Source organism: Argentina silus (assembly GCF_951799395.1).
Source record: "Argentina silus genome assembly, chromosome: 6".
Lineage (NCBI taxonomy): Eukaryota > Metazoa > Chordata > Actinopteri > Argentiniformes > Argentinidae > Argentina > Argentina silus.
The window spans coordinates 1,738,951-1,751,450 of record NC_139660.1 but is presented as its reverse complement, the minus strand read 5'-3'; the positions used below and the strand labels follow the sequence as shown (position 1 = coordinate 1,751,450).

Below are 12,500 nucleotides of genomic sequence, written 5' to 3'. Positions count from 1 at the left end.
CACACACAAACACACTCACACTCACACACACAGACTCACACACCCACACCCACACCCACACAGACTCACACTCACACACACACACAGGCTCACACACACACACACACACCCACACCCACACAGGCCCAAAGGTTCCCGCTGTGCTCTTGAGAAACCCAATCTGCCTGTTGTTGTTCTCATTGGAGTTGGTGACAGCTGCGTCGGTGTGGCTTGACACTCCAGTCCAGACCCGTAAGTCATAAACGTCTGTGTGTGTTCAGTCACGCAGCCAGGCGTGTGTGTGTGTGTGTGTGTGTGTGTGTGTGTGTGAGTCTGTGTGTGTGTGTGAGCCTGTTTGTGTGTGTGTGTGTGTTCAGTCATGCAGCCAGGCGTTTGTGTGTGTGTGTGTGTTCAGTCACGCAGCCAGGTCGTAATGTACTGTACTGACTCACTATCGCCTCAGACTGGTTGTTACAGTAGGGAGTGACCCTTGTTTTGAGGCAGGTCCCTGCCAATGGAGGGAGAGAAGGGAGAGTGAGGGAGGGAGAGAGAGACAGAGACAGTGGAATCATAACAGGAGATCCACAAGCGTAACTCAAATAACCGTGCAATTTTCCCATTGATGTCAATGGAAGGTTTACACTAATATCTGAGTTACGAGTTAGGATTCCACCCAGAGAGAGTTACTGTAGAGAGGGAGGGAGAACCGGGTCCAGACCCCCAGAGCTCTTAGGGAGAACCGGGTCCAGACCCCCAGAGCTCTTAGGGAGAACCGGGTCCAGACCCCCAGAGCTCTTAGGGAGAACTGGGTCCAGACCCCCAGAGCTCTTAGGGAGAACTGGGTCCAGACCCCCAGAGCTCTTAGGGAGAACCGGGTCCAGACCCCCAGAGCTCTTAGGGAGAACCGGGTCCAGACCCCCAGAGCTCTTAGGGAGAACTGGGTCCAGACCCCCAGAGCTCTTAGGGAGAACTGGGTCCAGACCCCCAGAGCTCTTAGGGAGAACTGGGTCCAGACCCCCAGAGCTCTTAGGGAGAACCGGATCCAGACCCCCCAGAGCCCTGAGGGAGAACTGGGCCCAGACCCCCAGAGCTCTTAGGGAGAACTGGGTCCAGACCCCCAGAGGCCTGGCTCTCTGGCGCGCTGCAGGGTGGTGTGGTAACAGCAGTGGCTGAGAGCTGGGACCCACCGTGGAGGAACCAACGCAATGGAAAGCTGAGGGCAAAGTGTCAGATGATAGAAGCAAGCCAAACTTAACTAACTCCTTTGTAAAAGTGTTTAATCCCCCCCCCCCCCCCCCCCCACAGTTTCCATGACCTACTCTGATACAGTAAAAGCCAGCATATAGCCAATGCATGGCAACTGTACAACAAAGTCTGACTGCATGGGTCCTGTTTTATTGGCTAAAGTCGTGTGTGTGTGTGTGTGTGTGTGTGTGTGTGTGTGTGTGTGTGTGTGTGTGTGTGTGTGTGTGTGTGTGTGTGTGTGTGTGTGTGTGTGTGTGTGTGTGTGTGTGTGTGTGTGTGTGTGTGTGTGTGTGTGTGTGTCAGTCACAGTGTGATGTTGTCTGGTCTGACTTAAAGCTCCTTCGGGGCAAGGGTCATAGGGGAATCATAACTTCAGGAAATGTCTCAGGGAAAATGAAACCTAAGCATTTTATACGGAAAGAATGTCTCTCCCTCCCTCCTGTTCCCCCCCTTCCACCTCTGTCTCTTCTGTCACACTTAAACCCTTCAGCACTCACACTTTCTCTCCCCTTTTAACACCCTCCTTTAATCTGTCTATTCTTCAGTGTCATTTCCTCACCTCCCCTTTTCCGTGCCTGTATTTGTAACCCCTGTTCTCTCTTTCTCTCTATCTCTCTCTCACCTTCTCTCCTTCCCTCCCTCCCTCCCTCTCCCTCCCTCCCTCTTCCTCTCCCTCTCTCAATGTGTTTCTCATTGTCTCTCTTCAGCCTGTCTTTGGCTTCTCACCGCTCCTCCTCCTCCTCCTCCTCCTCCTGTCTTCTCTCTGTCTGCATTCTTTAATCATTAAAATCCTCCCTAGCAGCAGATCTATATCATCCCTCCATCCCTGGGTATGGCCCAAACGCATACGTACTGTACATCATCCATCCTTTTTACTCCCGTTCCTGACGGCTCGTATGGCACATTGACCGCCTGTGTAATGCTAAAGCCAGCTGCCGCAGGTCAGAAATGCTAGCCTAAATAATACTGTACAGGATGTTCACTGTTAAGACTTGTGGTGGTGTTCTTTTGTCTCCCGTTCTCTGCGGGAGTGTTTGGATGAGAGAGACGTGTGAATGAGGAGCCTTCAGAGAGAGGGATATTCACAGAGAGGGATATTCAGAGAGAGGGATATTCAGAGAGAGGGATATTCAGAGAGAGGGATATTCAGAGAGAGGGATATTCACAGAGAGGGATATTTAGAAAAAAAAAAGTTTTTTATTTGGAGTTGCATGGAAACTGGATGGCAGAGCGTTTCGGGTATTTCACCTCCTGTCAACTTGACGTTCGTCTTTCGTGTGTGTGTGTGTGTGTGTGTGTGAGAGCGTGTGTGTGTGTGTGTGTGTGAGAGCGTGTGTGTGAGCGTGAGAGTGTGAGTGGGCTTGCATGACTCTAAATGGAATGCAAATGAGGGATCATAACTGGGCTACGTAGAACAGGGTGTGACTATACTATTATAAATATGCTGATAAATAACAGGAGGGTCGCGGTTGTCAGGGAGACGATGAAGGGAACTAAACATTTGGTGTCGGCAGAATCGTACCTCTTAAATTAACTCTTACAAACAAAGCCAAATATATTTACATACCAAAGCTAACGCTGCTGTTCCCCCACATCAGACAGACAAACACATTGCTTGAGTCCGTTTCCTCTTGGGTGCTTGTGGGAAACCCAAAACAACAACCCCAAACACAGCAACAAGGAGTATGTACAGGAAACCTTTAACCTTTTTGGCTGTGGAACAAATGACTTCATAAAGGGCTCCTAATTCAATCCAGAAGCATTAATAATCTAGGTATGATTCAATCCATACTGCGCTAGGAATGCAACAAAACACCATGTGGTTACACATCACGTGATCACTGGATCCTTTCTCGCCCAATCGTGGATAAAGCGACTCAGCTTAGTTTGTCTCTGTTGGGTCTTGTTGGTATTATACACATCGCTAGTGAATGACCATTCCCTTTTATTACATACATTACAGTAAAATGACCCAATAGAATGATGAGAATGTTCAGAAGAAGATGGAGTCCCTCCCAGAGGGGGTTGGTGTTGCCCAGGCGACGGGGGTAGAGAGCTGCGTTCCGTAGCGAGGCAGGGCAGTGGCAGTCTCTTAATTCTCTTGTGTGAGAGTCCATACAGGTTCTGTCCACCGCCTAGTCTGCAGTCGCCACTGTCTGGCCGTGGTCAAGAAACAGACGTCAAGTTGTCGCAGAAAAAACAGCCGCCCCGCAATTCGACTTGCTCCGGTCGAGCCGCGACCTCTGGCTTTCCAACACAGGTGACGCGTCTCGTCAAATACCCGATGTCAACCAGCTACGCTATCGAAAAGCTAGCTATTCGACAGCGCGGGTGGTGGGGTTGGGGGGGGTTTGGGGGGGGGTGTTTGAAGTTGAGGAGTGAGTTTACCATCTCAACTCGGTTCCACTCTAAAGGACATAAAGTCCATGGCTCTGTTTCTCTCTGGGCACGGCTGGAGGATACTTGTGGCGGGGAGCTCTGTTCTGTTCTGTTCTGCTATGGCGTTGGAGTACTCAGGGGGAGGAAAAGGAGGGGTGGGGGGTGTGGAGGGAGGGGGTCAAAGTTCACGAAGAGGTTTTGCCACAGAGCTGTTTGTCCCTGCTCCCTGCTCAGACGATCGGTCGGATCATCATCCGGGCGGACTTGAGGGAGTAGAACCCTCCTCCGTACTCGGCCCAGAAGATTCCGTCCTGGAACTTGCTGCGGTAGACCCCGCCGCTGTACCAGACGCCGTTCAGGTTGGTCTGGCCGCAGGCATTGTACCACCAGCCGCCCTTGTGGAAGTGGGCGCAGTTCCCTGCAGGATGGAGAGGAGAGGAGAGGGGAGAGGAGAGGGTCAATATGGGAGATCTAGGATACCGTGACCTTACCAGAATCTAGACATGGGTCAGGCGAGGGGGCGACAGACACTGTTACTTCAAGGTCTCGGGTCGGCAAGGTCACCGCTGATCACAGCCGACCACTCCCCATCCACCCGCTACGGCTTCACCGTGTCCTACCTACTACTACGACTACTACTACTACTACTACTACTACTACTACTACTAGCGCCCTGCCCTACTGTACCTGAGAAGGCGTCCTTGTCCCGGTCCAGGGTGGTGAACTGCTTGCCGTTGTGGCTGCTGAGGGAGTCCCCGGCGTTGCCCTGGTAGGTGCCCAGCCTCAGGCGGTAGCCCTCACTCTCCCCCTCCAGGTGGAAGCTGCTGTACTCAGCATACACCTTCTTCCCCGCCCAGTCCTCCAGCTCCACCAGGAGGCGGTAGTTGCCCTGCTTCCCCAGGTTGTAGATGTTGTCCAGACCCAGCCAGTACTCGCTGTCTATGTTGCCGAAGCCTTTCTGCCGGGGGGACAACACGCACGCGCACACACACACACACACACACACACACACACACACACATACACAAACAGTCACACTCAAAGGACTAGCGTGGGGAAATCAGAAAGGATAATCAGATGTATTGCTAGAGCGCTGTATTAAGGAGAACCAGGCTCCCTGATCCCAATGGAACGGAATCTTAATGTGTTCCCTGTTGGAGACAATGATGTGCGAATGCTCTGGCCTCCACCGCTTCCCAGTCAGGGTGAATTACTGGAGTTGGGTGGCGAGCAAAAGAAGGGGGAAGTGGGGACTGTTCCATTCAGATGGACAGAGAGGGGGCGGAGGGAGAGAGAGGGAGGGGATGGGGGGGAGGGAGGAGAGAGAGGGAGGGATGGGGGGGAGAGAGGGAGAGAAGGGGGGAGGGACAGACAGGGGTGGATGGAGAGAGAGAGTGAGGAGTGTAAGAGAGAAATGTGAGAGAAATACAGCGAGAGGGGATGAAGTTCTAGAGAGACCGAGCGTTTGAGTCAGCCTGCGTTGTTTGAGTCAGCCTGTGCTGTTTGAGTCAGCCTGTGTTTGAGTCAGCCTGGGCTGTTTGAGTCAGCCTGCGCTGTTTGAGTCAGCCTGCGCTGTTTGAGTCAGCCTGCGCTGTTTGAGTCAGCCTGCGCTGGATGTCAATGGCACTTTTTTTGACTGTGTTATAATAACAGCCCCCATTCCGTCCCCTCCCTGCTGAGTCTCTTAGATCCTGGATCGGATCTCGCTGATGGTTAATGCAGAGAGGAAGGGATGAAGGGAGGAAGAGAGAGAGAGAGGAAGTGAAGGAGGGAGAGCTCACACAGAGAGGAAGGGATGACGTTCTCCCCTCGTGCCCATAGGGGCTCTCTGATTGCTTGCGCTCTGTGTGTGTGTGTGTGTGGGTCTGTGGCCACGCTTCCTCCAGAGTGTGTGTGTGTGTGTGTGTGTGTGTGTGTGTGTGTGTGTGTGGATGGGCTGGCACTGCTGGCTTTGGCCTAGTTATGTAAAAGGAGACTATTAGAACGGCAGACCTAGTTCCCCAGCTGTGACTGCCCGGGCTGTGTGGGCCGATTGGAGTAGACGTGGGTAGATATGTGTGTGTGTGTGTGTGTGCGTGCGCGCGTGTCTTAAGGCGTAACTCCTCCAGTACCTTGTAGTTCTCCCAGTTCCTGAAGAAGTTGACGGAGCCGTCCCTCCTCCTCTGGAGCACGGTCCAGCCTCCGTTGTCCAGGCCGTGCTCACACCAGGCCTGTATCAGCCTATCACTGCCCTCCGCCTGCAGTAGGTACATGCCACTGGTGCTGAGGCCCGCCCGACGCACCTGGTAACAGTCCTTGAACGGACCTGAGAGGGAGAGAGGGAGGAAGGGAGAGAGAGAGGGGGAGGAAGGGAGAGAGGGAGAGGGATGGGTGAGTTGGTGGTAGCTTTGACTATTAAGAGGTTTTGGCTTCCCCCTCACAGTACACCACGGTAGTGTTAAGACACACATGGTTAACAAAGAGAAAACCGACCCATGCAGGAAATGGTGGACGGTGACACTAAGTTACTTTTCTTGGCTGTCGTTAGCTTCACCTCTTTCTCTCTCTCTCTCTCTCACTCTCCCTCTCTCTCTTTCTTTCTTTCTCCCCCTCTCACTTCCCCCCCTCTCTCTCGCTCTCCCTCTCTCTTTCTTTCTTTCTTTCTTTCTTTCTTTCTCCCCCTCTCACTCCCCCCCCCTCTCTCTCTCTCTCTCTTTCTCTCTCTGTTAAGCCTTGAGTACTCTCTTCTGATGTAACCTCCTCCACCCTAATAGCCGTACCATACCGTGCCCTGCCTCAGGTGAACAAGATGTCTTCTCTTTCATCGCTCATGCTAAAGTCATTATCTCTCCACCGCCGGGCGCAGAGAGAGACAGGGATTAGGGGATGGAGACGGACTGGGGAAAGGGAGTGAAAGGAAGAAGGCTGGAGAGAGGAGAAGAGGGATGTAGGGGGGGGTTTCCCACTGTGTCCCATACATGTCTGCCTTAAAGTGAACACCAACAATAGAACTGTACCCGGTATCGCATCTGGGCCCGGTCTGAACCCAGCCTATTTCCCCTCCTCTCCCCTGTGTGAATGATGTGTATTGAGGTCCAATAAAGACCGGCTTTGTGTGGGGGGCCTCCAGGGCCCGGGGGGCTGAGGGAAGATGGTTTTCTCAGCTGGGTGTACGAACACACAGGGACCCACTGTAATGCCTCACACAGATGCCTACCCCCCCCCCCCCCACACACACACACACACACACACACACACACACACACACACACACACACTTTCTAGCAACGATATGTCTTCATTTTAGCCGTCTTTTTACGAGAGGGTTTTTCTCTCTCTCTCTCTCTCTCTCTCTTGATCGGCATAGCGGATTAGCGGTCTAGGTTTAACGTCGAGGAATCTCCTAAATCCTAGCGGTTCAAGCAGGGTTTTGCTGATCCCAAGCTGCGGTGCAAGTCTGTGTATTTAAGTGAACCAGCGTGGCTGGAAGGCTATTTGTGGTCAGTGGAATAAGCAATGAGAAAGGGGCTGCGTCCCAATAGTTCTATCATGCTCCCTTCCTAACCTTTCCTCTGTGACCGCTGGTCCTGCAGCACATGACAGGGGGAGGCAATGGTGGAGGTCATCTCAAAAGTATTTTCTCCGCTCCCTGTGTCCTCTCTCGTACCATTTTAGCGTACTGGGACATAGCAGTGGCCTGGCAGGTGTCCTCTCCTCTTGATAGATGGATGATGGATGATGGCGTTGCGTTCTCACGCAGCAGGAGGAATTCATCCTCTCCTGTCTGCTGTTTTTCTTGGTTCCAGATCGTCACGGGGAGTCCAGGACGACAGGAGATGGGAAGCTTTACTTGGCTTGTAATTCCAGAGTTTTGGGAACTAATGTGTCGATATGATTTAGATGTCTTTGAGCCTCTCTGTCAGCCTCTGTCTCCTTCTCCTCCAGGGAGGAGTAAAAACTAGCGCCTTTTTCCTCAATTGTTAGAAACCAGATTCCTTGAGTCCTCTCCTCCGTCCTTCACTCGTTTCCTTCTCAAGAAGCCTTACAGGAGAACATCTAATTTCTAGCTGTTGAGAAAGAGCGAACGACCGTAGAGGGGGGGGCTGTTCAGGTTAGATGAGATACAAATGTGTGATGGTACAGGCTACAATCTGTGAGGGTAGAATAAGTATAGGGAAATATGAGGATACCTGGATATTTTCCCATTCGCTGCGTATGGAGGTGGAAACGTCAGTCATTTAAACTTACGGTGGACCTCTGTTCTCAGCTGTAACATGACGCTCACTGTAAAGAGGCAGCAGTATTCACAGCCAGAAATATCCATCAACACTCTAAGTCCCTCTAGACCTCTATAAGTGGGGCCCTAGCCATCACAGTCTCCTCTCTCTCTCTCTTCCCTCTCTCCCTCCCCTCTCTCTCTCTCTCTCTCTCCCTCTATTCCATCTCTCACTCTACCCCCAGGCCCATCTCTCTATGGACTCTTTCTAAGCGTGGCCTCTCTCCCTCTCAGCCCTTTCAACTTCCAATAGCCCCAGCATTATGAGAGCAGGAAACAGGCCGGCTGCTCCGCCTGAAGGAGCTGTCTGCTCAGCGGTCTGTCTGAGGAAAGCGCTGCGTTCCACTCAGACTCTCCTCTGGAGGGCCCTCTATCTGACGCCGACAAGACACTTAAGAGCTGAAGTCGAACCGCACGCCAATACGACATCGTCGTTATTCGAAGGGCATCAGGTGTTAGAGAGAAAAAAATGTTTTATCCGCCACGGTCTGTCATAGTTTAAGTGCTGCCTTTTGTGTTGCTGAAAAAGAAATATCCTAGCTGTTTTTTTCAGCTGTGTTTCGATTCATTGCAGGAGCCGAGTGACAGTTTTACTCCAAGATTCGATTTTTTAGTCATCCTTCAGACGCACCGTGAAACTGCTCTCCGCCCAAAGGAGGGTCTTGCCCAACCCATTACAATAAAACTCAACCCCATTCGTACCCCTTACCCCTGCCAGCACGGTGAATCTACAGGACTCTCCACTCAAAGTAAATTCACTGTCTCTGGGCTGGGTAAGGCGGGGTCGTTTTGTGCCGCTGTGTAAATCAAGTGGATGTGTTCACCCTGTCCAAAGACGGGTCCTTTCCCAGCCTGCATAGGATGAGAAAAGAGCCCCTTCTCTTTTTGCTCTCTCTCTCTCTCTCTCCAGTGAGTGGCATTTGCAATGAGTTCATCTCTTCAGCCATCTGCCTGTAAAACCCCAATCTTGCAATCTCTGCCACGGTCAAATCGCCAGTCATAATAAAACGCTCATGGCCAAATTTCTCAAAAGGGCCATTTCCTAGAAGCATTTAGAACCTTGCAAATTGGTTTCATGCTGGAAATTATCTCTGAAATGTCAAATGTACTTGTTGTTGTAGCGAGCTCTTGAGCGAGTGAGTTAAGAGGAATGGGGGGTATTACCAAGAACAGCTTATCTGTTGATTGATTGTTTCTGTCTTGACCATAATCTAGGCCTGGCACACCACACGCACACACACCCAAGTACATTGCACACGAGCACATTGCACACAGATTCTCTGTCATCCAAGCTCACAGTCATCATACAGTGCACACACACACATACGTACCTGGGCATGCATCCAGGTTCCTTGGAAGTGTTTTTAGTGAGTGTGTGTGTGTGTCTGAGCAGTGTCAGTGATGGACTGCAGGTAGACCTGACTTTTTCCGTGCTCTCAGAAAGCTTGGGCAGCTGTCCCCAGAGGGAATCACAGGAATGTATGATTTCACCACTTCTTCCCCCAGCCTGCCAGGGATGAACCAACTGAGCCAGAGAATGACAATTTGCCAGCGATTTCAGGGAATGACACGCACATTTTCGTCTACGAAACATTTTACACGGACGATTGACGATGCAAATTTGGCCGTCTGTGTGGTTTAGGAATTACCAGCCCTGATTCCATCTCTGAAAATGGCTCCCCGTCTGTTTCACCCCCCCCTCCTGCTGTTGGTACCTACCCTCTGAGGTGAGCGTGCCCTGCGGCGGCGGGTTGAGTCCAAACGGGCTGGCGGTGGGGGAGTCCATGCGTGACCCCCGCGGGAAGGCCCGGTTGCTGTGGTCCCTCTGGATCTCGTTGGTGAAGCGGCTGTTGACCGGTATGTTCTCCGGCACCACCTGCACCAACGGAGGCACCACCGGCAGCTCGCTCCGCCCCAGGGACCGCAGACACTGCTCCTCCAGGGCGGCGATCAGAACCGACTGGTTGTTCACCACCCCGGCCATGGCGGCGAACCTCCCCTCCAGCTCCTTGTACCTGGAGGCCAGGCGGAGCATCTCGGACGTGACGTTCAGCACCCGGTTCTCCAGCTGGGCCAGCTCCAGGGAGTTGTCCCTCTTCCTGATGATCTCGTGCAGCAGCTGCATGTACAGCTGCGTGACGCGGGAGTTCATGTTCCGGCTCTCCTTCCTCAGGAGCTTCATTTCGTTGACCAAGTTCCCGTCCACGTCCACCACCAGCTGCAGGGTCTCGATCTCCCGCCGCTGCTTGGACAGGACCTCCCGGACGTCTGCGATGTCCATGCGGGTCACGCGTTCCTTGTCGGGCTCCGGGCCGGTGGCACTGGCGCAGATGGGGCCTAACGGTGGAAAAGAGAGAGAGATCTGGTTTATACACACCAGGTCACGCTTTACATTAAGTAGCCCACGATAGAGCACCTGAGTAGCCAGTAATGTTTCAGTTACTCTACTGACAACATTGTACCAACATGCTGTTACATAGTACATTAGAAAGTGCAGGGTTCGAACCCGGGTCTCCCATGTGGAAGACCCAAGCGTAATCCACAATGTCTGAGGGCGCCCTCATCACGAGAGCGTGATTCCAGATCACCTCCGCTACATACTCATGAAGTACAGTGAATTGTGTCACTGCAATGTTTTTACAGTAGTAAGTAAATGTCATTACACAGGTGTAGGATTAGCCTACTGTATGGCGTTACCACCCATGCTTTCTCATTACCTGTGATCTTCTGTTGGGGGATCAAGAAGGTGTAGGAGCACTTCTTGGCGTCTGGGTCTTGTGGGGCACGTTTGGTCCTGAGTAGAGGATGTTCCCTGGTCTCTCTGGCCTCCCTGGGGCTCCTGCTGTGGCTCTGGCCCCAAAGAGAGAGGCAAAGCAGGGCACACAGTCTCCACGTCACCCCCTGCATGGCTGGTTCTGCTCCACGTCACCCCCTACTGGCCTCTCTGCTGCTTGCTCCCTCTAGACCCTCCTGGAAGCAAACAAACAGCAGCCTGGAGTTAGTCAGCAGCAGTAGTTTTCCACCCAAACATCAAATCAATCAAGCAAACACTTGGCCAACAATTTGAAATGTTTACAACAGAATTACCAGGAGAGCGATGAAAGAGAGAGCTAGGACATTGTTTCCTTGCAGATTTATCCATAAATGGATATTTCCAAAGTTTCTGAAATGTCTCAAATACACAGGGTTTCCAGCTATGAATCATTATCTAGATTGTTTACAACACATTACTAGCAGATCATATCTCTGTGTGAGTTTGGAAGGTTGTCAGCACACAGGGCTGGAAATTGAGAGATGTGTATGAACAGATGACTGAGCAGCCAGCAGTTGGTCTGTTTTCTCTCAAGACATTCCTAAACACTGTTGGACTGCTGAGAGTCCCCTGGGGATCTCCTGTGGGGGTCCCTTACATCTCGCTCTCCTCCCCTCCTCCTCTTCTCACCCATCCTTCCTTCTGCCTCTCCTCCCTTTCCCGCTTCTCTGATACGCTCTTGTAGCGGAGGTAGCGCCCGTACGTTTGGCGGTTTACATTCGAGAGGCCCCCGGGTCGAACCCGGCCGGTTACACTCTGAAAACTCTGATGATGTTTGATGGAGTGTAGTTGTGGGTGAAGGGAGAGGGGTCTTTGAGATGAGACTGGTCCCAGGGCTGCCGCCTGCCTAATCCCCCCCCCCCCCCCCCCCTCTGTGCAGGCTCCTGTCAGACAGGTTTAGTAAACACATGGCCCTCTCTTCTCCAGACACCAGCACACTCAGGCATGTTAAGTACCACTAGAGGTGTCTACACACACACACACACACACACAGGTACCACCGGGCTCCAGACACACACACACACACAGGTACCACCGGGCTCCAGACACACACACAGAGGCATGTTAAGTAGAACATATAATTCCACCCACGCTCCAGTTCTATGGCCCGGCCCTGCCCTGCCTCCTGCTTCCCCTGCATAGCCTCTCACTGATCCCCACTGTTGTGTCTCTCTGCTGGTCCTGGAGACTGTTTCTCATCACCCCACCCCACGCCTCACACACACACACACAGCCCCACTCAACACCCTGGGCTGGGCGTGTGTGTGTGTGTGCCAGGCCAGGCCCATGTGTGCCTGCCTGCCTCTCTCCCTCACTCTGCCAGTCCTTCACCCTGGTGCCAGCTCGCTGGTGCCAGCTCGCTGGTGCCCCACACCACACCGACCCAGAGACTGGAGCGCCCCGTCTCCTGCATGACGCCATTGTGGTTCCTCAGGAATGGCGTCGGCTCTGTCGGTTAGATTAGCACTGTGTGTGTGTGTGTGTGTGTGTGTGTGTGTATGTGTGCACATGTGTTTGTGTTTGTGTGTGCGCGCGCGCACATGTGTTTGCGTTTGTGTGTGTGTGTGTGCGCGCGCGCGCACACGTGTTTGCGTTTGTGTGTGTGTGTGTGTGAGAGAGCTGTCTACATGGAGACCTTGAGTCCTTATTCATTTCCATGGCTGAGCCTCTCTCCAACACCAGACTTTCCCTGACAGCGTAACCAGGTACCGTACCCTCGCTGACCTCTGGGAGAACCGTTAATGGCTTTAGCAGCACACTGTGTCCCACTGCTCCTCCTCTCTGAGCCGCCTCCTCCTCTCTGAGCAGCCTCCTCCTCTCTGAGCTGCC

The 12,500-nt window shown here is 52.6% G+C and overlaps 2 protein-coding genes across 2 annotated transcripts in view; one reads left to right on the top strand and one right to left on the bottom strand.

The window, feature by feature from the left end:
* The window catches only part of ralgps2 (Ral GEF with PH domain and SH3 binding motif 2), a 58,511-nt gene that overhangs the window by 24,065 nt on the left and 21,946 nt on the right, over positions 1-12,500 (top strand).
* angptl1a (angiopoietin-like 1a) overlaps positions 3,587-12,500 on the bottom strand; it is an 18,141-nt gene continuing 9,227 nt past the window's right edge. The window contains exons 2-6 of the mRNA XM_083671917.1: positions 10,576-10,828; positions 9,578-10,195; positions 5,715-5,908; positions 4,291-4,561; positions 3,587-4,021 (exon numbers count right to left, since the gene is read on the bottom strand). Coding sequence (XP_083528043.1) covers positions 3,834-4,021; positions 4,291-4,561; positions 5,715-5,908; positions 9,578-10,195; positions 10,576-10,765 — 1,461 coding nt within the window. The 5' untranslated portion in view covers positions 10,766-10,828 and the 3' untranslated portion in view covers positions 3,587-3,833. The remainder of the gene's footprint in view (positions 4,022-4,290; positions 4,562-5,714; positions 5,909-9,577; positions 10,196-10,575; positions 10,829-12,500) is intronic.